The sequence below is a fragment of the Vicugna pacos genome, chromosome 2 (genome assembly GCF_048564905.1).
Source record: "Vicugna pacos chromosome 2, VicPac4, whole genome shotgun sequence".
Taxonomy (NCBI): Eukaryota; Metazoa; Chordata; class Mammalia; order Artiodactyla; family Camelidae; genus Vicugna; species Vicugna pacos.
In genome coordinates this window covers 67,117,760-67,145,257 of record NC_132988.1, presented here as the reverse complement: position 1 = coordinate 67,145,257, position 27,498 = coordinate 67,117,760, and the positions used below count along the sequence as shown (strand labels likewise).

The 27,498-nt window shown below is 34.9% G+C and overlaps 1 protein-coding gene across 2 annotated transcripts in view; it reads right to left on the bottom strand.

Moving 5' to 3' along the window:
* STAP1 (signal transducing adaptor family member 1) overlaps positions 1-24,454 on the bottom strand; it is a 33,840-nt gene extending 9,386 nt beyond the window's left edge. For both annotated transcript variants that reach the window (XM_015250851.3, XM_031689792.2), the window contains exons 1-6: positions 24,247-24,454; positions 15,390-15,461; positions 11,951-12,064; positions 9,825-9,881; positions 7,051-7,223; positions 5,523-5,651 (exon numbers count right to left, since the gene is read on the bottom strand). In XM_015250851.3, coding sequence (XP_015106337.2) covers positions 5,523-5,651; positions 7,051-7,223; positions 9,825-9,881; positions 11,951-12,064; positions 15,390-15,461; positions 24,247-24,366 — 665 coding nt within the window. In that variant the 5' untranslated portion in view covers positions 24,367-24,454. The remainder of the gene's footprint in view (positions 1-5,522; positions 5,652-7,050; positions 7,224-9,824; positions 9,882-11,950; positions 12,065-15,389; positions 15,462-24,246) is intronic.
* Positions 24,455-27,498: the final 3,044 nt, after the last annotated feature.

Sequence of the window (27,498 nt, the reverse complement as noted above, 5' to 3'; positions counted from 1 at the left end):
TTACTTTTTTCCTATGTCTCTTTTTATGGGGTTATACACTAGGGATATAGGAAACTTGGGTCACTGAGTAGATGAATGAGAAGAATAACAGATGAAAAAAGAAACCAAGAACTAAAATCTTCCAGGCAGAAACTTTTTTAAATGCTAGTAATTTACAAAGTATACAATATAAAATCCTATGTAGGTATATAAAAATCAAATATATATTCTCTATATTAGAAGGGAAGTAGAAAGAAATTCTGAAAGCAAATTACTTTCTTCTTCACCTCATCAATATTCCCATTAGAATGCCCTCAATGGCTGTTCTTCCTGCTAGCCATATACCACCCTGGATATCTTCTAACTTCAGAGATGCCTTAGAGATATGGAAAATGGTAGGTGTTAGGTACTAAATGAACACACAGGTGAGAATGTAAGTACAGTAAATGAATCCTAATGTCTTCCTCTTCTGTAGTCACATAGCACTCTAAAGTATTACCATCCTAAATGCATAGTACTTTATTGACTATAACTGTTTTAGAACAAAATATATTCTATTCACTTTTGTACTCCAGCATTGGGCACACAATAAATATTTATGAAATTGAACTTTCAGAATATTGGGAACCCATCTCACAGTGCTATTTGCTAGAACTAATTTATACTGAGAGCAGTCAGTATGTTTGCCTTAAATTTCCTTGATTCATACAGCAACAGTATCAGGACCAAGACTTTCTAATGTTGAAAAATTAACGGCATTTATTACGCTTTTATTTGCTTGAAAAACAAACTAGTTCAACATCTGTCCAATTTACAGAAGCTGCCTAAGCAAAATTGTGAGGTAAAGTTTGTCTACAGGGCTTCCCGTGTTCTTTCTCATCACTCTTGCCATTTCCAGGTTACATTCCTCTAGGACAGAACTACAATTCTGTTTAAGGACTCTCTTATCTAATGTAATATCCAAATCTCTTAGTAGGACAGCATGTTGGAAAACAGCTAATAATTTTTTTCCAATGGCTTGCTTATTCTAGAGCTTCACTCTCAAAACATAGGATAAAACCTAACCAACTCTCTTCCTTTCTTTAAAAAAAAAAGGAGAAAAAAGGTACTCCTTAATTGTAAGCCTTCAGGAATCAGTCACAGACTGGTGAAGGAAACTTTGGGACATAAGAGATCTTACAAGTACCCTCTTCTGGGTTGATTGGCTCTGGCTTTATCTTTATCCCTAAGTGAAAAGAGCTTTATAATCATATAGTTACCTTTGAAAATTCTCACCAATTCCAATTAGAATTCTTATACTTATATGAAATAAGTGATTATTTTTCCTTGGAAGACTGATAGAAAGCTTGAAAGGTATGGCCTCTATAACCAGAAAGATCTAGGTTCAAATTCTAATTCTGTTGTTGGAATTCTCTGAGCCTTCATGTCTTCATCTATAAAATGGAGATGGTAAAGCCTTTCTCATAGGGCTATTGTGAATTAATGTTTGAAAAGTCCTTAGTATAATGTCTGTCATATATAGACCCTCAGTAAATTATAACTACTTTTTAATAGTTTTCAAATGTATTGTTTTTATCTTAGTAGCTTCTGTAAACCTCAGCCTCTTCACTTGTAAAACATGGAAAATACTGTTTTAGTTTTTAATTGTGCCTGAAAGAAATGTTTGTCAGGCACTCAACAGAGAGCACACAAATGTACCCCGTAAGTGTGGACAATGAGTTGTTAGTAGCAGCCATCATATCATCATCATCATTCATGGTAAAGCTGTGGGAGGAAAAGCAGCAAAAGTTAACAGGCTATCTTGGAACTTTGATTAACAGGACTAAGTTCTGAGGCAGAAAGTAAGGTAGAAAAAAATTCCATTGAAGTCACTTAAATTTTGACTCTCTGTAAAAACCTGTGTTTTGCTTTCATATTTTGTTTTTCCAAAGGAATGAAGAGGGGAATAAAAACTTAGGTTGATAACATTTGTTATATTGAGGTTTCCTGACTATGACCTCAAAAAAGAAGTAACTTATCTTTTAAAAAAAAAAACTGTGGCCTTAAATGTGGTTATAAATACTGTTCTTAGCTTCTGACCCCAATTTTTGCAGAGGAATGAATTTGGGGTCAGTATTTTCTATTGCTTTCTTGGCTAATGGCTTTCCACAGTGTTTATTCTTCTAGCTTACACTGTACTCAACAATTTTAAGAAAGCAAAACCACATTATGAAGTTTGTTGTAAGAATAGCTTTATGTCTTATGAATTCATGCACCACTGGGCTGGGTAAAGTTGGATGACATTTTGCATCATGAGAGGAGCTACCTGATAATTTGACATTGAATGACTTTTGCCTCTTCCTGAAAACTATGATCTTCCCTCCCACAGTTGACTTGTTAACAGATGGAGATAACTTTACTTTCAAGTACTGCTTTGTAAACCAACTTGTCCTTTTCAGCTAGTGTTTTACCAGACACACTGGTCTAAACTTGCATGGCTGAACATTTCTCCTACAACCTGGAAGAGAATGACTTGGTTTTGTGGGTAACACTGATAGTCTAGATTTCTGCCAAAGTCTTTACATTAAGTGCTACAGTCTAACAAGCTTAATTTCCTCTGCTCTCTACAATTTCTATTCTTTAAAATTAAGTGACCTGTTAAATAGAGGATATTAAATTCAGGCATTCTAAAAGACCTATGTTGAGGCGTTAAAGAACATACATAACAATCTGTAACATCATAGATATATCTGGCTCATAAGGAATATTTGTGCAAAACCAGTTAAAATTTTTCTTAGCCACTTTCAGGTATAAATTATTCTCCCAAACATAAATAAGCACATATTCCAGTGTTAGAATGTTCTAGTTTGACCATTCGGTCACTCATTGCTTCCTAAATAAAAACTTTTGGTGGGGGGAATGGTCAATTTTATGAAGTGTTAAGCATTTTTGTGACCATCAGCTGTACAAAAGCATGTATTTCTATGAATTTAAACTGGAAATGTGTTTTCTAAAATTAGAATTATGTAACTTTGATATGAACTCCTTTGCCAGACTCTTATGAGATTAAATATAACTTAAATACAATACAAATAAAACTATGATGTTAAATTCATATTCTAAATATAGACACTCATTGCATTTGGTCACAACTCACATTTGCAGCAAAAAAGGTTGTTATTTATCATGGCTCACTTGTACGGAAAATGCAAATCATAAGTTGGACTAATTTAGAACACGTTAAAATAGATCTTGCTGCTATTGTGCAGGAAATATATAAAGACTGTATATTTAGTCTTTAAAGAGCTATTAGATCTCATGAATTCGTTCGTTTCATGCAGAACAATAAGCACAGAGTTCACATGCAAATAGATCACTCAATCCAACCAAGAAAAGAACAGTATGAAGGAAAAAAGTTAATCACTTTTTTGTGTATCTAATTTAACTTTCAAGCAGTTAGATTTCTTTTTAAAAATCTTCAAGATAAATTCTAACTCAGTTTTACATACTCTTATTTTTAAAGGTGAAAGTAAGCAGTTAAAGGCATTTTGTATTTTAAGTGATATTCAGTATCCTAAACCCTGAAAAAAGACAAGCTCCTTGACCAGGCTATACTAAATAGAAAAATTCACTTTTCTCCCAGTTCTTCTAAGCTCACTGATATTTAATGGCAGTCATAACTTTTATTTCTTTTGGATTTGATTCAAGATAGCCAGTTAAATTAAAATTCAAGTTAAAAGTGAGTAATCCATGATATTCTACCATATTAGTTGAAAATCCAACATAGCAAATATTAGTCTATAATAAACAGAAAATAATGAAACCACAGGATAGTTGACATAGATATTCACTGTGGAAAAATACACACACACACCCCCATAGATTCTCTTACTTCATACACAGAACCAGGATTTGATTTACCATCTAACATTCTTGCCATCTATTCAGTGCACATGGCTACTGTATAAAGACAAGTCTTAGTTTATATGAAGTAGTTGGCAAGTGAATGAAGCTTATTGGGCTGTGGCTTATACTAGCATTGCAGCCATATGCCATAATTTTAATTTTGCCCTGTAATGATTATTTTCTTTTTACTGTCTTTATTCACTTGTCAGTTTCTTCGTATTTAATATGTTTAGAATTATTGATATTTACATATGGATCAGTAGAGAGATTCATTGATAGATATGGCCAAAAAAAAACCCATAAAAAAACCCTCAGAATATTATCCCCAGAAAGAAAGAAAGAATAGCAAATTCAAGAATCAAACTTCTGTTTAAGTTCTTTTATGAAAAATAATCATGTATTGAATATTTCCATTTAGGACAAAAACTCTGTATTTTAATTATATTATCAGTTGTAAAAATGTTAAGTAAGGCAGAGTGCCTACTGAAATGCAAGTTTTTATAGACTCTGAGAGCTGGCATGGACTTTAAAAAATACAATGACCCTTACTATACAGAAAAATCAACTTTTGCATGTAAATGTTACTGACTTTATCAAAGGTAAACCATTTCACTAGAAAGGAATTCTTAACTTTGACAAAAGGCTCCTAAGTGATTCGTTTTATGGTTAAGTCAGAGTATGTCACTTATTTATTCATCACAGTCCAGGGGCCTCTCATGTCCTTCAGAGCATAACCCTTTTCTCCACAATAAGCTGAATGGCTTAGAGCCATCAGCCCCTACATCACCTCTGGAATCTCATCTACCTCTTTCTCCTTGCTCAGTCCACTGCATCTTCTTGTTTTTGAACAATCCAAGCCTTCTCCTGCCTCTAGGCATATATGATTCTTGCCTGGAATGCTCTTATCCTAAATATTTACATGCTATATTCTCTAACTTCCTTGAGGTCTCTGCTTAAGTGTAGGCTAATAAAGTAGGCCTTCCTTGACCACCCTGTATTAAAACAACAACAGCAACCAGAAACAATTTCTCTCTGTATCACCTCTGAGAGTTCTTCTTTCTCCCATCCTGCTTTATTTTACTTCCATAAAACTTATTATCATATCCATGATATTTTTAGTTATGTATTTATTTATGGTCTATGTCTCCCTACAAAAATGTAGACTCCTGGGGGAAGGTATAGCTCAATGGTAGAGTACATGCTTAGCATGCATAAGGTCCTGGGTCTGATTCTCAGTACTTCCATTAAATAAATAAATAAATAAATAAATAAATAAATTAATTAATATCCCCCTCCCCAAACAAACAAAAAAAAATTTTTTAAAGAATGTAGACACTATACCAGGGATATTACTTTGTTTGCTCATGTACATCTACCTCAAATATTACTTGGCTCAATAAACATTGGTTGAAATGAGTGAATGAACAACAGAACTATATCCAGAACCAAAGTAATTTGCTCATTTTTCTTCTTCCCTACTACAAATATTAACCCTGTCTTTAGCACTGTTTGTATAACATTCCCTCCTCATTCTTATATTCACATTATTAGCCCCAACAAAACACAGAACAGGTGCTGATATGACTTGTGTGACTTTGCTTTCTAAAGTGATACCATGCTTTTAATAATTCCATGCTTTTTTTTTTAATTAAACGTACTCTATCTCCTGCCGGATGGTGATGGAATAGTTTCTACTGTCACTACCAGGCCTCAGGATCATATTTCCCAAGGAAGGATTCTTCTCAAGCATCTCAGTTGCTTCCCTCCGGGACACTGCATAAAAACATCTACAGAGGTGAGATAAAAAACAGATTTTTTTAACTGATGAAGACCATTACCTGAAAAAAATGGTACTGAAATAACTCTAAGAGCTGCAGTTATTAAATTTTCTTAAATTTCCCAGCTTTATTATTACAATGACAGTGATATAATTACTATTATTACAAGCCTGTGCCACAGTGAGTATGCTTATACTTAAGGCCCTCTTTCCCTCATCCCTCCAAAGCCTCTTTGTCTTTAAACAAGAAAGACCTGAAAAGTTATCACCTGAAAAGTATATATTTACCATTACCACTTGAAAATCTAAGATAAGGATTAACAATATATCCCCAGACTCAGTCTATAATAAGCTCTTGGATAAATAATATTTATTGGTGGTTTCTTTTCAGAAATACAGAACATCTCTAGACATGCTTCTTGTATGGTCTAATGGCATTGGTGGCATTTTTAATGTGTAAAACTGTTAAAGTGCTTCTCATTTTTTTCAACTTATTTCTATAGTAAATATTGTGGTCAATGAAAAGCCTGTTTTTTCAACAGAGAAAAAAATTTGGCAGGATATGCAATACACCAAGGATGTTGAAAGAGAATATCTCTGGTGAGACAAAGGCTGATTTTAATCTTCTTTATATTTAACTGTAATAAACATGTATTGTTTGTCTTATTGAGTAAAAAGAAAAAGAAGCAGTCTGTGTGAATTTTAACCTATCAGTCCATCAGCTGTCACAGGTTTCAGCTAAGAGAGATGATTGGCAGTTTTCAGTGAGTGTGGTACAGGTAGAATACGCATCAGAACCTGATGTCAAAAATGGTACCAGGACAAGTTTCACTGACAAGAAGACCAAGATTCCAGGGTTCACACTCTTAGCCACACTTTTTAGCAATATAAGAGTTAAAAGACAGATGTAGGATGTTATTGACTTCAGCATGTTCTGTGCCTCTTCTTTCCCAACACCTTACACACTTGACACAGTGACTTCCTCAAAGTACAAGCTCAAAACTACTCACTGACTGATCAATTAAATAAAACTTTCAGATATGTTAAGTCTTCTGTATAATTTCCTGTTAGAAAATCAGTCAATCATAGAGTTGCATGGTGAAAAAACATCCTTTTCCTTCCTTCTGCACAGAAGTTTTTATTTAGGTTTGTTCTTTGGAAAAAAATATCTATTTAGTCTAAAGGTGTGGGGGAAGGGGATTTCCTTTGTGGTAAGAGGCTTGGTTCAAATCTGCATTTTGTTGATATGACTTAGAAGAGGAAATATAGCACGTACTCAGAGATACACTGTGTGTCCACAAGGGAGCTTATTGTCCTTGCTTTAATGAGTCCAATGACTAGCTCTCTTTGATAATTAGAAAATAATTTCAGTAATCTAATAAGTAAACTGGAGTTTGTGGTGCACTTACGCTGGCATAGGGTTCAGTACATCCACATAATCTTCAATTGGCTCCTTCTCTTTTTCCGAGGATGAACACGGTAACCGTTCTATCTCAGTCCTCCTTTTCTTTTCTCTCTCTAGGACTTCATGCAGTCTAATTACTTGCCCAGGAAGGAGTGACACATGTAGGGGAACTGACAGCTGAAATCAATTAAAGCAGTAGGCAAACAAGAAAGACAGCAGAATAACTAACTGATTTTAGCAACGATGAGCCTGTTCTAGTCCTAAGGAGCTTCAGTTACTTGACAGAAATGGGTGGATAGGATCATGAATAGAAAATCTTAGTGTCTTAGAATTAAGTTGCTTCTTAACCAACTAGAACCTGCACAGGATACCTGATCTTCCAAGAAATTCTCCTTTTGGGCCCAAAGCAAAGTATGCCCACCTGGCACCATAAGCTGATTCAAGTAACAACAAACCTCTCATTTTTCACTCTGAGCTCACGAGATCTCACTGTCAGGGAAGTGCTAGCATACCTGCAAGTTGTCCCACGGGTAACCTGGAACGAGCTCCACCAGCCATATGGCAACATGGGGTTGAGATGGAACCAGTTATTAGATGACTGAGAGCCAGCAGTAGATGGTCTATATTTTGGTATGTTTGTGTTTGTATTTTGAATTTTCACTCACACATGAGGTTTTTTAGAAAGTCTTTTCTAGAGTGTGCTTGGATTTAGTCTCCTAGATTTTCACACCTCTCATTTAGACCTCATTATGACCAGCTATATACTCTTTGAAGTTATAATCTGAATAGTAGAATATTTTTCTTTATGTGACAATACCTAGCCTATATTTTGAGCCAGCCATGTCTGATCGTCATCTTGATCCCTAGAGTGGGGTCCATGCCTTCCAGGGGGTGTGTAAGAAAGTCCTTTGGAGTGTGGGATGAAAATACTAGAACTTCACTTTCCATTTATGTATTATGTTGTTAATTCCTATTTTTGATTATATTTTAAACATATATGTGTATATATCCAAAAATATATATGAAATTTGAAATAAAAACTTATTAATAAGGGTACATAATCAAAAATATTTAGAGAAGATTCTTCTGGATAATTAAGCTACTAATAATCAATAAGACTATTCCCTTTTATACTAATGCAGAAAAAATAATAGACTGAGGAAAAACTAGTGAAACTGCTATTCCTTATTAATTGCTTATTATGTCCCAAGCTTTGAGCTATTGCAAATCCTCACAGCAATGCTACAAGGTAGGTATTGTTATCCCCACTTTACAAAGGAAAATGACAGACTCAGAAAGATTAAATAACTAGTCCAGGGTCAGATAGCTAGAAAGTTGTGGAACCAGGACTCAAACTCCAATTTAATTAATTCAAAAGCAACCTCTCTACACTTTCAACTATAGTCTGTGTTTCTCAGACTTCTACTAAAGTTCTCCTAACAACAGCATGGTATGAATGTATATAACAGAGTGACCTAGGAAAATTATAAAAACAACATTTATAGAGCACAATATTTGAGGTAACTTGTCATCTTTTGAAAATTCATGTGAATTTTATTTTAATTCTTTAATATGCCTATGTACATTTTAACTTAAAAAAATAGTGCTTTTAACCTTACCTCAAGGAAAAAAACTAAAAACAAAATTTTGGGGCCAAAATGTCAAGCATAATTAGTGTTCCAGGAAGAGGCACCCCATGTTTTTTCCAGTGGTTTTAGTGTTCTCCTTGACACCTATACTTGTACCCCAGTATAAGAAGTGCGAGGCCACACACCAATGCCTTTCCACAACAGAGGGAGGAAATACAGTTCCCCAGAGAGTTTCTCTCTCCCCACAAATCAATATATCTTTAACATACCTAACTGGTCCACTCTTCTAGCTTCCTATGACTTTCCTACATGGTAGTTGAACCTCCAACTTTTACTGGCTTTTGTCTAAGACAAAGGACCAGCATCCAACATCTTGGTAAAGTGCAGTGCTTATTTTATTGTGACTGGAAAGGCTTTTCTTAGAAACTAGCTTTGGATAAAGTCTGTATTTAACTGACCCTAACAAACATAGGAAGCTTTCATATCCCCTAAGAGTATTAGAAAATATGTTGCTCTTTGGGGAGCTGGTTATCAAAGTACCTCATCTTTCTTAGACAGTTGCTACTGTGGCTTTATTTAAAATAATGGTAATTATTTTGCCAACAGTTAACTCTAAGCAGTAGACCTTACTATTTGTCTCAGATAAGATGCCACAGAGTTGAACAGATAAGCATCCCTTTCTCTTAAGACTCGCTAAACAAATGTTGAAAGGTGACTTTTCATTTTGATGGTCTCTCCCTGTTATATTGTCTATGTAATTCATAAAATCTATCTCAGTTAGCATTTTATAAATATATATTATATGAATAAGAAAGGAACTGGAAAGTATTTTAGCAGATGCTATGTAAGCTACAAATATCATAATATACAAAGGACCACTGTGTCAAAGGGATAAGATCAAAAGGTCTCCCTTACCATCTGTGATTTACTAGCTAGAATCATTCTCCTGTTGATTTTCTTCATAACAGTTATCACAATTTTAAATTATCTTGTTTGTTCTCTTGTTTATTTTCTTTCCTCTTTCCACTCATCCAATAAAAATATAAATTTCATGAGTAAGTGTAAGGGTTTATATCTGTCCTTTTCAATTGCTATAACTTCAGTCCCTTTCACTCTGCATGGTTCATAGTAGTTATTCAGTCAGTATTTGTTGAATAAGTGAATTAATCAAAAATAATGTCCTTCTTACTTCTGTTACTGTGAGAATGAAGCCTCTCCATTCTTCCCCACTTTCTGTGTTCTCTGTCTAAAGATGAAGACAAAAACAAAAACAAAAAAGAAAAGAAAAGTCATGAATGACTGTTAGCATTAATACATTTATTAACTTCAAATAACCTTAGAATTTCATATGATTGTTTTATAAAACTCAAAATACGTAAGCCATCAAAACCCAGCAAGATTGACAAAATGCATGTTCTTTTATTGAAGCACATTGCTTTAAGAAAACAGTTGTATTTTTAAACCACTTAAAATCAATTAAAAGGAAGAAATAATTCATTTTCCTTTTGGCTTTGAATTATTAATATGTATTTGTTATGAAATATTTCAATACTGTTTTCTTTTAACAGAAGACAGAAGTACATAGCTTTAGTGTATTTGCTTATTGTACAAATTTACTTAACTCAAAAAGATTTAAATGTTAGCACACTTATTTCTGCAGTATTTCAATTCATAGTTACTCCCCCACTGGTATTTAACACTGACTGGCTTTAAGTTTGGGGCAACCAGGTAGGACCAATACAGTTACTTCCAATTATCTTATTACTTAGTAAGTTACCTTAGAAGCTTTCAATTCATAGCTCTAAATACTACTAATACAACCAACATTTATTAAGTGCTTTAAGTGGCAGCTACTGTTCTAAGTATTTCATACGTATTAACTGATTCAATCTTCACGGCAACTACACAAAAGTTACTTTTTAAAAAGAATTTTTACAGAGTGTTCATTTAACAGATACTTATTGAGTGCCTTTATGTGCTGGCCACTATTTCATGTACTCGTTTACACTAGAGAACAAAACAAAAATCCTCATTCTCATAGGGGTTAGAGTCTAGCAAGGAACAATAAATTATAAACATAACAGTGAGTACATGTTATGGTGTCAGATGGAAATAAAAGAAATTAAAATGTAGAGCAGGGTTAAGAGAGATTAGGAATGCCATTCGGGCTCATGGGAGGGGAAAAGAATTGCAATTTTTATAAAGTGGTCCACGTAGGCTCAGTCAGAGGGTTACATCTCAGTAAAGACTTCAAAGGGAAGAATCCAAGGCAATAAAGAGATTAAGTAGGTTGCCTATGATTATACACTAACAAATAAAATAGTCACGCAAACTTAGGTCTCTGACCCTAATCTTGTGCTCTAAACCAGCACATCAGAATCATCTAGAGAGCTTGCCTAAAATGCAGATTCTGAGGCCCAGATTAGGAGTGGGGCCTTAGTAGATTCCTAGTAGATGAAAGCTTAATGACCAATGCTTTCAAGGTCAACTCCAACTATACCCTATTTAATGGCCAGTCATTCGCTTTGTGTTGTAGTTGTGGGTTGACTTTAAATGGCTCACTTTCAATGCCAATTCAAGAAAAAAATTTGTTTTCTATGTAGGTGCTGAGTATATAGCAGTGAGTTTAACAAACAGATCTCTGCCTATTTGGAGATTAGAGTTTTATGAGATTTATTTCATATATCACAAATTGTGTACATCTAATATGCAGCTCTCATTCAGATTTTCTCATTGTCTTGAAATGCTCTCTATAGCTTTTGTTCCGTTTTCTGACCCAGTGTCCAATCCAGGATCACACACTGCGTTACTTGTCATGACTCCGTAATCTCCATAAATAGGAACAGGTGTCCAGTCTTTCTTTGGCTTTCGTTACTCTGGTGTTTTTGAAGAGCTTAGGCCAATTGCCTTGCAGGATGTCTCTCAATCTGTTGAAATGTGAATTTGTCTGATTCAGTGGTTCCAAACATATATCATGTTGGATAGGTCTCAGAATCTCTGGAAACTCAGTGAATGCCAAGTCCCTGAGTGCCAATTCAAGAACAACTTTCTAAAAACACCAGGTGGAAGCTCTGACTTTCTCAGAGGACAGCAGTATACGGTTTCAATGTGCTTGTCTACTAAACAAGCGAACATGCCTTTTCAAATCTCTGTTTAGGAAACTATAGTTCTTGGCAAAGGCAGGAAATATTAACAAAGTATAAGCCTTGGCTGCTCCTCTTATAATTCCTCTTTACCTCAGCCACCAGGTTTAGAAAAGGTGAACGCTATTTATAACCAGAACTTGTTTCAGACTAATTTCTGCTTCTCACTTACCTTCAAGTGCACTTCCTCTTTTGGCAAAACAAGAGTGAATTTTGCACAATTTTTTTCAGTTGAATTCTGGTCAGCAAGGCATGTGAGGTCTATTATGTCTAACTTGTCAACATACTGCAAAGATACAGGGAAATCTCAATTATTTCATGGGTAACATACATTAGTTCTAGCAGGAAGGAAAATTAGTAATATCTTTCAAGTTACTTGTACCTGGCGTGATATCCTGGTTTGCAGCTGGGCATCACACCCCTTCCCAATCTAGAGGGCATTTGGAAATGTATTTTGCGGTGGTGGTTTGACTAGCTCATACAGGTTTGCAAAAGCCAATTGTTAAATTTTCAGCAGTTTTGAAAGATGCTTGTTAAACATGGCCATTGTTAAAAATTTAATTAAATAAACATACAAGTAAATAAATTATATTAACAACAGGTAATTAGAATTCAAAACATCATTTTCTGGTTATATTACTGCATAGCACTCTCTAAGCTCTTGTGTTTATTTATGTCTTCATTTCTCTGAAAGTATTATATACTAGAATACTGTGCTGCTGTACCTGTCTTTCCAACTCCACGTTCAGTGAGGTAACATTGATAGGTTGAAATTGGCCATGGTGGGAGTATTTACACCATGGAAAATGACAAATCTTACAAATTACAAATTAGGGCTTGATTTATTGTTTTGTTAAGTGTCCAGGGGGCCAGCAAACTTTTCTGCAAAGGCTAAACAGTAAATGTGTTAGGCTTTGAGGACCACATGCAGTCTTGTTGCAAATTCTTGTTCCTTTTTTCTTTAACAACACTTTAAAAATGTAAAAAGAAAAACATTCTGAGCTCACAGACTGTACAAAATCAGGCAACAGGCTAAATTTGGCCCAAGGGCCACATTTTGCTGGCCTGTGTTCTAGACTCCAGGAAGTAAAGAGGAAAATATTAATAATGCAGATGAAATTTTAAAGTTTGTTGTGCCTGAAGCTTTTTCATTGTAAACAGAACATAAAAATGAGAAAGTATTCTTCCATAATTCAAAAATTATCTCATTTAGTGAAGAAGTTGCTCATATCATTACAAATAGGTGACATTCTGACATACATAATTGTTGCTTTACTTTCATTAATGTAAACAAAACCACTGGCCAAACTACATGTCAAATATGTTTAATGACAATACAATAATGTTAGTAGGGAAACAGCAGATTGGAAAACAACTCCATTTATCAAATCATGATGGATTGCAGTCATAGTTGGCTACAGATACAGGTTTAGAAAAATCAACAAAAGTATTCTGTAAGAATCAATTGCCTGCATGGAAATTACAGTAAAGAATATTGTGTATTTTGTTTTTTAAACTGTATACTATACATTCTTTATATCAGTAATATTTATAATAAGTGTATATATATGTATATATTCATACATTTTTTCAGAAAGTCATTGTTCAATGTTTACCATATGCCATGGGTTATGAGGATCCTATTAAGAAATTCCTATATTATTCCAGTATAATAAAAATATTTCTTTTGAGCAATTGGCCTATATGAATTGGTCTGTATGCAACTGGTCAGACTTGCTCTGTAGTATAGGAAGATTAGGGCCATCTCTAGTAAATATAGTAGGGTTTTTAATGGTATAATTTTTGCTAAATCAGCCTCTTTCTTGACTTCTTTTTATCTCCTTTCATTTTACTCTCTATTATGCCCAATATAACCTATTTACTCTATTCTTGTGAATATGATTCTTTTATCTTCTGAATAAGGTAAGGCATGAAAAATAAGTAAATAATTTTGTTTCCAGAGCAATTCCTATATTGGTGAGGCTGAGGGTAAGTTTGAGTTGACCTATTTCTTTTTTTTTAATACTCTCCCTGCCTTTAAATATTTTTTTCTTTAAAAATATTTCTTCAATAACAAAAAGCAATTAAAAATGGAAAGAGAGATATAAGGAAAAGGGGACAAAATTTTAAATTACACAAGAATCTTTTTCTGATAAATTGTCTAGGTTAAGCTAAGTGAATTTTTCTAAGACAAAGGAGGAAGCAACAAAAGAAGAAGTGGAGGAGTTAGATAGGGTGCCATAAGCTGATCTGTTGATTAGAAAAAAGGAAGTCATATCTTTGTGTTTTTAATTGTAGTGTTGAAAGAGCCTTAAAGGTCATCTGTCTAATCTAGCTGCCTTCTGTTGCTTGAATCTCCCCCAGGGTATCCCTTCATGCAGTCATCCAGCCTATACTGGAACAACTTGAACAACATGGAACTCACAGTCTGCCTAAAGACCAGGCTCTCAGTCACTAAGCTGCACCTCCTCTTGCCATGTACTGGGTGAATAATTACCATTAACTCTCTCACATGTGTGTATTTTACAAGGTTTAGACTAAGGTCTTTTATATTTTCACTAACATCAGTGGGAAGCTGGAAGGACAACAAAGAAATTAATTTTGTTAAAATTTATTATGGTATTTGAAACCACCTTTATATAAATCTTGTCTATCCAGAACTCTGATGAAAGATGACCATTTTAACTTTGTTTTCTGTTTGTTTTCGTAAATGACTTCTGGTTAGTTTACCACTAATGGTGCTGAAATGCCTGCAGGTGAACACATCATACAGGCTCTTTCTGTATCTTTCATTAGATCTGATCAAGTAATAAAGATGTCCTAAGATGTGTGGGCTACTGCATCCATGGTGTAAAGTGTTTATATTTCAGCACGTTACTGAATCATAAAATCTCTTAGAAGCATAGCATTCCAAGGTAGGCATGCATTTGCTACTAAAATGCTACATTTTATTTGTACAAAAGAAAAAAGAAATACATAGTTTTCAATTTTTTTTGGACAAATTGAGATATAAATCAATTTTTTTAAATTAACACAAATAAATTATCTCAGAATCTCTTTATTGTTACACTCATGCTTGAGCTCTTAGAAGTCATTTCATGGGGTATGTTTGTATCTTTCTAGAAAAATTAAATAGTGACATATTGTATGTTATAAGCTTTGGGGATCATCTAGTTCCCTTCAGATTATAACTGCATGCTACAGCAAGATGAAAAGTAGGGAAAATTAAAGCTATCACCTGGTATTAGGCAATATGAATCCAGATGTCCTGCTAAAGTTTTCACTTTTCAACTAAGTTTTTATTAACAGGATCAGCAAGGGAAGAATGCAAAGTTAAAAACATGAATTAATGCTTTCTTCTGAGTTACCCAGGAGATTTTACCATGGGTCTTGGAATTGATATCCCTCACAGATATAAATTAAAAAAAAATCTACCCACTGTACATTTTTGAAAGTTTTAAAAAAAAATTTTGGGGAGAGGGAGGCAAATGTTCTTACTTAAGTTGGTATACTGGAACATCTTTACTCTTGGAAGACAGATAGTGAATAATAAACTATACGACAAGTTGTTTATAGGGAAAAAATTAAATCAGCTGAACATGTCTACTTACTATTGTACTTTTTTTGTCGGTATAAAAGAAAAGTGTAGTTCCTCTCAGCTCTGTCCAATAATGTTTATACTCCTGCAGGAAAGAAATTATAAGCATTATTTCCTTAGTGTATATTCAACTATTTTCCTCTTGATACTTTCCTTTGTAACTTTCTTAATTGCTGTGTGGTATAAGTTTCCTTTTTACTATAAGATAAATCACCTACTTTTTATGGCTTAATGTAACATTTAATTCTTGGTTAAATCCTTCACAAATGTATTTTAGTATGAGGTGTGATGTGGGGTTGTAATTTGATTTGTGTTTAAGTAGATCATTTTCCAAAACTTTCCTCATTAAGATGCTTGACTTTTTATGCAGTTTCAGTGGAACCTTGCACCTGTAAGAGGGGCCTGTATAAGGGGCCAGGTTAGGACAAGCATTTAGTATCTTCCTTCCAAGACAGTTGAAAGGACTGAGTGAAATAATACACATAAATCACTTAGCATAGTACATGGTTCATAGTTTAGGTTCAATAAACAGAATATATATTTATATAGGTCAAGGAAATATGAGCAATTGATAATGATAAAAATAACAATCAAAACTGAACTTTGAAGTTCAAATTTCATTCATGTGGTGAACATTTCATTATTAATACATTCACATTATTATGAGTTCTATAGAAATACAATTTTTTAAGTTTAAAATATTTAAATTACCCAGTCAGACACTCACTCAAGTGAAAGGCTACCTAGATAAGAACTTACATTCTATGAAGATTGGCTGTATTACAAAAGAAGGGTAAGTGGATTTTAAGAATACAAGAAAATTCTTCCACATCTAAAGACTTACCATCATACTCAGCTCTTTGCAAAAGTATGTTTTAAAAACCTCCAGTCAGTTTCATAGAAATGTTGATCATTCCTTCCTTTAGAGTTTAATAAGCTGAATTTTCGTAACATGTTGGATTGTCTTGACTTACATTGATGATTAATGTAAGAAAATCATAAGAAATATTTTTCTTTTGCTTACGAATATGAAGACACATATATTATGATATCTTGTGTTTTTTTAATACTGTCATATCATTTATCCTTCTTTTGACCAGCAAAATATTTGTCACCTCTTCAGAATTTATATATTTATTTTCTCAAATAATGGGAGTTCTATAACCCGTCTTACTTTTATTTTCCTTGGCTCTCATGAAGCCACTATTCACTCTGAATTATAGCAAGCATCTTTCTCATGTTCTTAATAGAACTATTTCCTTCTTTTGTTTTCATGGCAGATAAGTTGCTATATTAGTTAGTTTTTGTGGTGTAACAAGCCACCCTAAAGCATTGTGAAGTAAAACAGCAAATATTACCTATTTCTCATCATTCTGTGGCTGGCTGATGATTCTCTGGATCTGGGTATATTTGGCTGTGGCTGAATGGTCAAGGGTGCCCTCACTCACTTGATTGGAGTTTCAGCTGGGAATGGAGAGTGAGTGTGTGTAGTATAATAAAAAGTATATTTAGTCTTAGTCCCCAAGTTCCTGGCATAGAGATCCTAAAACACTTAGAATTTTCTAAGTGATAGGAGTGTCTTTATTATTCACAATGAGCCCCTTTACATCATACTTGAATTTATACTAATGATGTAACTTAGGATGGGATCCCTAAATAGCTTCAGGTTAGGTCTGATCACCAAAAGAACAAATGATTAGAGGGTTGGAACTGTCAGCCCCACCCATCAACCTTCAGGAAGGAAGGAGTGGGCCTGAAGATTAAGCTTTATAAAAACCTGGAACAGCAAGATTTGATGAGCTTCCACATGCCAAAAGGGTGGTGTAGCCCATCTCCACAGAGACAGAAGCACCTGGGCTTGGGACCCTTCCAGATCTTGCCCTCTTTATCTGGCTGTTCAATTGTACCCCTTACCAGTAGATGTAAGCAAAGTGTCTTCCTGAGTTCTGTGAACCATTCTAGTAAATTATGAAATCTTACGAGGGAGTCATGGGAACCCCTGATTTATCGCCAGTCAGTCAGAAGCACAGGAGGTCTGGGACTTGTGACTAGTGACTGAGGTAGGGGGCAGTCTTGTGGACTCAGTTCTTAACTAAGCTGTGGGGTCTGTCCTAAATTTGGGTAGGTAGGTAGGTAGTATCAAAATTGAACTGAATTGTTGAATACCCAGTTGATGTCCAGAGAATCAGAGAATTGATGGAAAACACCCCAGTGAGACAACTGGAGTCATACTCCGTGTGGTTTCACCTTCCAGTCAGCTGACCTAGACTTGTTCACGTGCTGGCAGAAGGATGCCAAGGAGCAAAACAGGGCAAAACCCACCGTGCAAGCACTGTATAATCCTCTGCTTTTGTCACATTTGCCAAAGCATGACCCAGTCCAAATTCAAGGGGCAGAACAATAGACTCAACTTCTTTATGGAAAGAGCAGAAAAGTCACATTTCCAAGTGCATACAGCAAGCCTTGAACAAACTGATAGTAGTCCTGCAGCAATCTACCTCAGGGACAGAGCTGGAACTTGGGGTAAGGTTTCCCTGTCCAAGCCCTGCGGTCGTTCCACTTCATCCTACCTCCCAACAGAGAGCTGGCGATAATGTAATGTAATGAACCTGCTGATGCCTCCTGAACCAATTACAGATTACCGAAGAAAAGGACAATTTAAAAGGGCATAGGATTAAAGGATTGGACATAGATGGTCCCCAAAGAAGCAATTATAAAACTGGGCAAAGAGTTTCTTCCTCTTGTCTGAAATCCAGATGCCAGTATATACCTGACACCTCTCAGAGTCAAGTAGTTTAATAAGGCAAGAGAACAAACCTTAATTTCAACCCCATCAGAAGTCTTTTCCCTTTTATTTTCATATGGAATGCATAGTGTTAACAGCATTAAAATAGCCCTTTTCCTGGTCTCTCCGCTGCTTTCTTTCATCCCACTCTGTTCCACACAGTACTCCTCGAGGAAATTATCTCCTCCACAGAGAGTAGGGCTGAGTAACGTGTGAGTTTAGAAGGCAGTATGCTCAGCTCAATCCCTTCCTGTCCTGTTCAGCCTACCAGGACAGAGTGGGCATTCTGCTCTGTTCCCTGCCATGTGGCAAAGGACCTCCAAGAGAGGCAGGCTGTGGCTCTTAAACTGAGTCAGTGATTCAAAGTACTACCTAAGTGACTCAATGCTACCTAAATCTGAGATAAAGTATTAGCACAGTTTTGGCCTTAAATCTAAACCATATATTGATAGATTTTATTAATAGTAAAAGTAATGAATTGATCTTCATTTGTGTGATTCCTGTGTCTTGATTTTCACCTGCTTTCAAACTACGGAGAGGAAAAATCCCAACAAATGGGTATAAAATGTATAAGGCAGGGGACATGTGTGTAACTGCTAATAGAGTTTCTTTTTAGAATGATGGAAATGATCTAGAACCAGATAGTGGTGATGGCTGCACAACTTTACGAATATATTAAAAGCCACTGAATTGTAAGAATAAGTTCAATGTTAAGGGACCAAGAATAGGAGTAGGGAAACCAGCCTCCTGCTATTGCCTCATAGAGTTGCTGTTGAAGGTTGAATTGAATAGTCATGTATGGAAAGTACATAGGACCAGGGACATAGCAAGGGTTCCATAAATGTTGACCAGTGGAGGGTGGGGAAAGCATGGCCTCATCACTCACATTATTGACAGATGCTTCACATTTTTTATTATCCAAATAATAGTACTCTTTCCGCATGGTGATTTGTATGTATATGTGACAATGGTGGCATCTAAAAATCTCTAAAGCAGATCTCTTTCAATGAGATTATGTACAAGAAGGAGAAGATATTTTGTAAACCAGAACAGTGAAATCCATTGTCATTTCTATATAAAATCACCCTTTCATTATTGTCTTAAGATATTGAAAACTGCATTGAGAAATTTGGCTTGAAAAGTTGTTAACCTATACTGTTTGTTTACAGAACAAACAGGTGTTCTGGAAAAACCATGAAAGTGTCTAGTCACTCTGAAAAATACATGAACTTTCTCAGAGTGACTTGAGATTAAATAATAAAATAATTCAAATTTATCTTCGAGCTTTTTAAAAAACATGTCTCTCTCTTTCAGGCTTTCACATCCTGCTCTAGAGGTTAAGTCTCTCAAAGCAAGGAGGAAGTCAAGGCTACACTGTATTTTGGAACTAGGATGGAATGAGAGAGAGTGGGAAGGAGATTGGAATGTAGGCATATTGGTTAGAGAACTTAATCACAGGTTTTGTGGTTTTACTGAAGTATGGCATCCAAGATCAAGTCCAAACCTGAGAGTCTATGATTCTTGAAGGAAAAGAAAGCAAGAAAAAGCTCTACAGCTAAAGTCTACCACGCTGTTCTTCTTCTTAAATAGCCTCACTAGTATTAACTTGCCATAAGACAGAAAAACTAAGATCACTAATAGCAGTCAAGGTTTATTGCATTCCCTCTGTGTGTACATGCAGACGTGCATCTGTACTCTTGAGAAAAATTATAGAGGTGTTCAGTCATGAGAGAATTCTATGAATTGTGTAGAATTAATGAGGCAAAAAGGAGTTTTACGGTAAACAAATATATAGATTCATAGAAAAGATTAAGGAGGGTTTATTAGATGGGGAAAGGCACAAGAAGAAAGGCATTAAGTTGAGAAAAAGGCAGTGTGGAAGAATAGTAAGATTAAAAATATCAGTAGGCCCTGTGAACGCCAACCGCAGCCACAAACCTAACAATAGATCAAACTTACATTCAGTGTGCAGAGACCTGCCAGTCACAGTCTTGATTTAGTTTCTGATAAGTGCTCCTGAAAACCAGTATAATCTGAGTCATCTATAAATATCAAACTCAATGATCAACATCTAGGTATATATTTATATCTACAGAGATACATAAATATTTTAAAAATTAACTTTGAAGGACACATTTTTGAATGAAATACATTTAACATAAAGTTTCTTACTTTTAAGCAGTCATTTGTGCTCAGTTGCTGAAGTAAGAAAAACACTGAAATGGGACTTTTGGATTTATCACTATCTTTGTAATCATTAGATGATTTTGTATTTTGACTTTAAGGTCACAATCTCATTTTTCTTCAATTAAACAAGAATTTTTCAAAGTCTGCTGAGCTCACTGTTGAGCTCAATGTGATAAAGGATCTAGTGATTAGACATTCCTAACGTTTGGAAACCCACCATCAAAATGAAATTAGAACTTTAGTTTGAAAGGCAGCATTATGTCGAAGTCTTTGCAATAAAATCCAAGCTAGGCTCTTTAATGATGAAAAATCTTGAACATAAATTCTGTGAGCAACAACTCACTCATCTGTGAAGTGTATAAAATAATTTCTACCTGGAAGAGTTACTGTGAGATCAGAGTGACAGGACATTAAGAGCCTCGCATGGTATCTTCCATACGTCAACACCTCAAGAAAATATACCCGTTTTTATGTAGTCCATTTGATCACTACAGCAACCCCTTCAGTAACTCAAAAGTGTATCCATTTTACAAAACAGGAAACATATTAAAAGATTTGAAGGAATTGCCCAAGTTCTGCAGTAAGACTGATACTTCTGTCTCCTTGCCCCAGTAAAAAGCTCCCATTCTTTTTCTTGTGAGTAAAGTGCCTTTGCTTAAGGACAAATGTTGTATAGTGGTCTCCAAAGTGGAGCACATAAACCCCAGAGGCATACAAGGTGATCCCATTGGGGAAGAAACTTTAAGAATGTCTCATTATATTTCATTTATTTCATCTTTTTAATTCCTTTTTTGCATATAGTTAATAATTTGCTTGGAGTATTAGTATAAAAATACACATATATAATTTCTAAATAAATTAATATTCTTGTATTAGAGGTCTGTGCTCAAAAATGTTTTCTTGAAAGGAGTGTCTTATTTTAAAAAATTGGAGATTACCAGCATAGAGAACTATGTTTGAGAGCACAATAGAAATAGCCCTGAAATGTTTCAAATAGAATTAGTGGCAATTAGAAGACTAGTCAGAGAAATGTTCTTTTGGTGTTATTGTGATGACTGTATTCTGTGTCCAGACTAATAAGAGGACTTATTACACACAATGTTTTTAATGTTAGCACATCACAGATTGAAGAAACTGTGAGATGTTGCCCAAACTCTCTTCTTTTCAAATAGTTCCACAAAAAATGAGAATTTTCTCCATTTGGAAGAACTGTGATGCCATTGGTATCCCAGTGTGGAATTTAATAGCTTTTATTATTGAATAAACCTTCCCAATCAATCTAGAATTCTAGTGTTGTGGTTTAAGTAAATCTTTGCACATTATCTTTTCCATGAAGATTGTGTACTTTTAATGAGTTCTTGACCTGGAATCCATGGACCTTTTGGCTCTGCATGTAAAATGGTGTATGTTAGCTCATTTTCCTGGGGGCAAATCTCCTTAGTTCTTAAAAGTGCACGAAAACAGCTAAGAAATACCTCTCAACGTGTAATCTTCCTGTAGAACAGATTATTCCTCAGTTCTATTTTTTCTAACTTAAATGTCCTGAATTCGTTCAGCAGAGAACTCACCGAACAATTCTGCAGAGCTTCCCAGCTTCTTCTAGCCCATAAGCTGGAAAGGTGACCTTCTTTATACCATCGGCTTACCTCCATTTCAAAGATTCCCTGGCCCACTATTTTCCTTCACTTTTTCTCATCACTTCTACTTTCAAGCACTCTGCTCATCACTGTGGCTCTCCTTTGAGCTGTGTTACTTGTGGATTCAAAACTGATTTTTGTATGTTAATAAGAATGTGATAGAAATAGAGGGATGGAGGAATAAATTAGGAGTTCAGAATTTGCAGATACTACCATATATAAAATAGATAAACAACAAGGTCCTACTGTATAGCACAGGGAACTATATTCAATTTCTTGTAATAGGCTATAATGAAAAAGAATATGAAAAGGAATATATATGTATAACTAAATCACTATACTGTACACCAGAAATTAATACAACATTATAAACTGATTTTGTTATAATAAAAAAGTAATAAATAATAAAATGGAAGGAGAATGAATCTAATCTTTAGTGTGAACCGGGTGTTTTACATATATTATCACTTCAATCCTTGAAACCACCCTGTTAGTAGACATTACTGTTGTTCTCTTGTTCTTTTCCCTAACATATAAGTAAAAGATACTTTGCTATGAATTCAAGTGTAAACACAAGTTAATTTAATGAGAAATATTTACACCTATTGTTTATTCCTTCCATTTCAAAGCATACTTTCTAAGAAAAGTTAGAGTAGCATTCAGGTGAGTCATTACTCCTTACTAAGCCAAGCCTCATGAAGATAGGATCTTTGAGTTTTACTCATATTTTGCAGAACTGAGTGTGATGCTCGGTGCACAAGAGGCACATTATAACACTCCTTAAATGAAGAAATTCATTAAACATCTACTGTATCCCAGGCATTATACATTGGAGGTAAGTCATATTCTTTTCATTTTACAGTTGAGGAAATTGTGCCTCAAGAAGACTGAGTAACTTGTATAAGATCACAGTCTGTAAATGGCCAAGCCATCAGGTAAAGACATATTTTACTGACACTCTGAAATTTTGTTTTTTCTGCTAACCATACCAGTGGAATGCCTTTTTTAAACACTAAGAGGAGCCCAGTATCAGAAACAGTTATTGTAAATACTTTGGGAAAAAATTCAATGAATAATCAAATTTAAATTATAATTTAGAAATTTCTTTCTCCCTACTCCCCTTTCCTGGCAAAATGTAATAATGTAGCTAACCCATGGTAACAAGATTGAACTCATTTTAAAAAGCACATAGGATCAATCAAAAAATACTCCAGTGTAACTGACAAATATTACTATGTTATATATTTTTATGTTTAACACACATAACAGTACAAATTACCATGTCTTTACTCTCCAATAGTAAATGATCTGATTATATATGCAAGAAATATGAATATGTTATTATAGATATTTTTACATACATAATTTTTTCTAAGCATTAATTAATCCTCAGAAAATGTTTTTGTCATTATTAAACATTTCCTATGGCATTCCTCAAAACACTTAAATTTTTCTAGTTTCAATTAATATTAAAATTTTACAAAATTTGACCTAAGTTTATGATTTCTTTTTTCTTTAGTAACACTTTCATGTTTCTCCAATTAATTTCCAATTATCCACAGTTAGTATTTCAAAGCACTGATTTTTAACTAAGTATAAGTTTTCATTTTTACGTTTATAAAATACAAAATGCCTTGTGAGTTTCCTTAGTGAATATACTTATGTAGTTTAGTGTACATACTATGCATAGAGCAATCAAAGTATTATCTTTTAAAATCACTGTCTTGAACAGTCTTAGAACATATAACTATACATAATGTTAAACAGTATCAATTTTATCACTTCTATAATTTTTTTCAAGTTTATCATAAAAAATAATCTGATCATCATATGTAGACTTTAATCAACTGACAATAGTAGCAGAAGGTTTAATTTCAATCATAGTATTTTATCTTAATGGTACATGTCATCATGGAAGCACAGTAGTAAACTGCAGAGAAAAATATATAGGAAAGATTTTATCTTCCAAGCTAAACTCTTGTGATATTTAAATAAATTCCTTTGAAATTTAGGATTTTTTACATTAGTGGCTTAACATTAGAACTTTATATTATTATACATAATACACACATATATACACAAACGTGTTTAAGCCATACACTGTATTTAAATTATGAAAATTGAAACCCTGTTTCTGCCCTCAAGGAAGAGGGTTTAATCCCAGCAGAAACAAGAAGGCCCTAGTCATATCATATCACTACGAAATAAATTTTATATTAAGACAGAAGCTTCTAGTTCAACATTGTCATCTATGGACTTACCTGGTATTCTGACCGCTTGACTAATAAAAAGCCTTCAAAGTACAAGGGTAGAGCAGTAATCTTTGATCTTTCTTGGAAGATCCTGCGAGGAGCTGGTTTAGGGGGCTTCTTAGCCATCATACCCTCTGGTTGGTGTATGGTTTGTTTAACTTTATCCAGTCTCAAACAAAATGAGATCTTCCTTGTGTAAGAGGAAAAGGCAACTGTTTAAAGAGGAAGTACCATCTCGATTTTAAACCACCAACACACACACACACACTTTTTTTTTTTCTTTTTGTGAGGTAAGAAAGAATAGGCATAGGTCAACTCTGAGAGGGTTGTCTCTGAGAAAACTACATGTGTTTAGAATTACAATAGCAAAATAAACAGAAGATTAACATCATCAGAGGATAAAAGGAACAGATGTGGAGATTATGGACTTTCAAGGAAACATCAAGGTCACATTTGTTTTCTTCCACTTTTTTTTGTTTATTGCTGTTCATTTTTATCCTCAGAAGACATGATTTGAATTAACTCCATTTCATTAAAAATTACTTCATAGGATAATTTTGTTAATACTATTTCTAAGTACAGTTGGCCCTCTGTATCCACAGATTCCACATCTGTGGATTCAACCAACTACAGATAGAAAATATTAGAAAAAAAATTCAGAAAGTTCCAAAGAGCAAAACTTGAATTTGCCATGCACTGGCAACTATTTTCATAGCATTTACATTGTATTAGGTATATAATAAGTAATCTAGAGGTGATTTAGAGTACATGGGACAATGTGACACAGGCTATATGCAAATACCATGCCATTTTATATAAGGGACATGAGTATTCAAGGATTTGATATCTGCAGGGGTCCTGGAATTGATCCCCTGCTGATACTGAGGAACGACTATATTTCAGAGTTGAGAAAAATGGAGCTATTTATTTCATGCCCATTTTGGTGGCCCACTAAATGTAAGCCACAGTTATGAGAACGTAAGGTTTTTTTACTCTTTTGTCAGGATTTTGAGTTGGTGGACTACCAGTGGATATTTGGCAAAATATGTCTGGCAGAGAAAGCTGTAAATTTTCAAACTTTCATTTTGTTCTTGTATGCTTTCTGAGCAGTGAATCACTGCATAGATTGGGTCCCTACAGCTATCTAGTGAGATTTATAGAGCTACACTGGGGCATGTGTCCTTGAGAGACTGGATTTGGCCCAGTATTGTATAAAAAACGATGAGGAGGGAACATTGCAGGAATTCTGGTTTGTTTTGCAGGGGACCTGAGAGGTTCCACCATTTGCTATTTCACCTTCAATATTTCAGAATTACTCTAGGTTTATAACCCAGGCGTGAAGTCTGAGCACCCCCCCCCCACCCCGCGCCCTGTTAGGCTAGCCTATTCTCACAAATTAAAGCAAGCCAGGGATTTCTTTTGGGTGGGTGGGGGTGTAGGGGGAGGTAATCAGGTTTATTTATTTAATTGTTTCTTAATGGAGGTACTGGGGATTGAACCCAGGACCTTTTGCATGTTAGGCACATACTCTACTACTGAGCTATACCCTCTCCTATGAAACTCCTTTCTTAATGGAGAGACCACATGGTTCCCCCAACAATAGGGGTTCCACTGGAGCTGCAACTGTAGATGTGAGGAGTCAAACTGTGTACAGAGTGAGGTATGATGAAATAAAATTTATATTTTATGTCAAGACAAGAAAAATTTAAACATAAAATTCTTCTCTGTCCATTTGGGCCTCTTCCCTTGCCTTTAGTGTATATTGTACCTCTGCTTAACCAGACCTCCCTAGGAGATCCCCTTCCTTCTTAATCTTGGAAGGGGCATGATGGCTCACTACTCACTTTGAATGTGCAGATCTGAATTGTGTAAACTGTCAATGCATGCAAAGATGTATAACTCTTTGTCTCAAAAACTTATATAACTGTGCTTTGACCTCTAACACGCAGAACAGTCCTCAGAGCTTTCTGAAAGACTGTCTCCCAGATTATAATCCTCAGGTTGGCTCAAATAAATTTTTCTGTTTTTCTCTTAGATGGATTATTGATTAATTTTTTGTCCACAAGCATGATGTATTTGGCAGGACATCAGAGATACCCAGCAGAGGGCACCTGGAGTCTACCCTGAACCGTTGCTCAGTACAAGCACCAACCTGTTGAATCCCACTGGTTTCTTGGTGCCCTTCAGGTGTTCCAGTGAATTCTCTGGATATCCAGTTCTCATTGCTTTCAAGTGATGATCCTAAAAATTTTATTTGAGCTGTTTTTATTTAAGACTTGGAGTCTGAAGGGGCACCAGTGCATTTCCACAGCAGGGACTTTGGGGGATCTGGGCAGGATGCCCAGGGAAACATGGGTGGCTTGGTTTTTGTTAAATTTAGCTTAAATTGAAAAAAAAAAGTTGATATATGATCTGAACAAAACTTTTGCTGGTGAAATGAGAGACTGAATTATTCAGCTCCAAAGAACAGGGGACATTTGCTCCTTCTGGCCACAAGGTGTTCTAAGGTGACTGAGAACCTAGTGGAAGTGTCTGAGGCTTAATTAATCCTTGTGACATGTAGTGATCCTACAGGGAACCCCATTACAATCATTAAGTAAATTCTGCTCAGGTAGAACAATACAGACTGAATATCAGTAAACTAGAGAAGCGTGTTCAGGTACATTAACTAAATGAAAATAGTTTGAAACTGAAATTAGAGTTGAAGATTCAAAATTACTGCCTTGTCTTTATATTACATTGAGACCTACTTCCTGTGATCCCAGACTTCAAATGATAGACTATAAGGCCAAGTTAATTTTTTGGAGACAAAAACCATAACTAATTTTTAGTTTCAGTATTTTAAGAAAGTGACTTGAATGACAGAGGAAAACCTCCTGATTTGATAGAAGACCTAATCAACCTCCTTGGCAGCTGGTAGCTGATGTCACACAGCGGGAAGTGAAAGGAGGGATGAGAGCTGAGAAATGAAAAGAAGGGACATGGGAGACAGGATGCTGGGAAACATCAGTGGTTGGAATAGGAGAAAAGTAGTTACTGGCTTTATAGCCAGAGAGTTTCATGGGAAAAAAAGAATGTCTCTAGAAAAATGTAAAGATGGGAATCTTTTTGAGAAATAATGTATCTTGTTCATTATGTCTTTCTTATCTTTTAAAAAACTAAACCAAATTAAAGAAAAACCAGTTCAACAGCCTCTGTAAATTGCTTTGGTTTGACAATTTGCAAGGCAAATTAATCCTTAATATACCAATGTTCAAATTA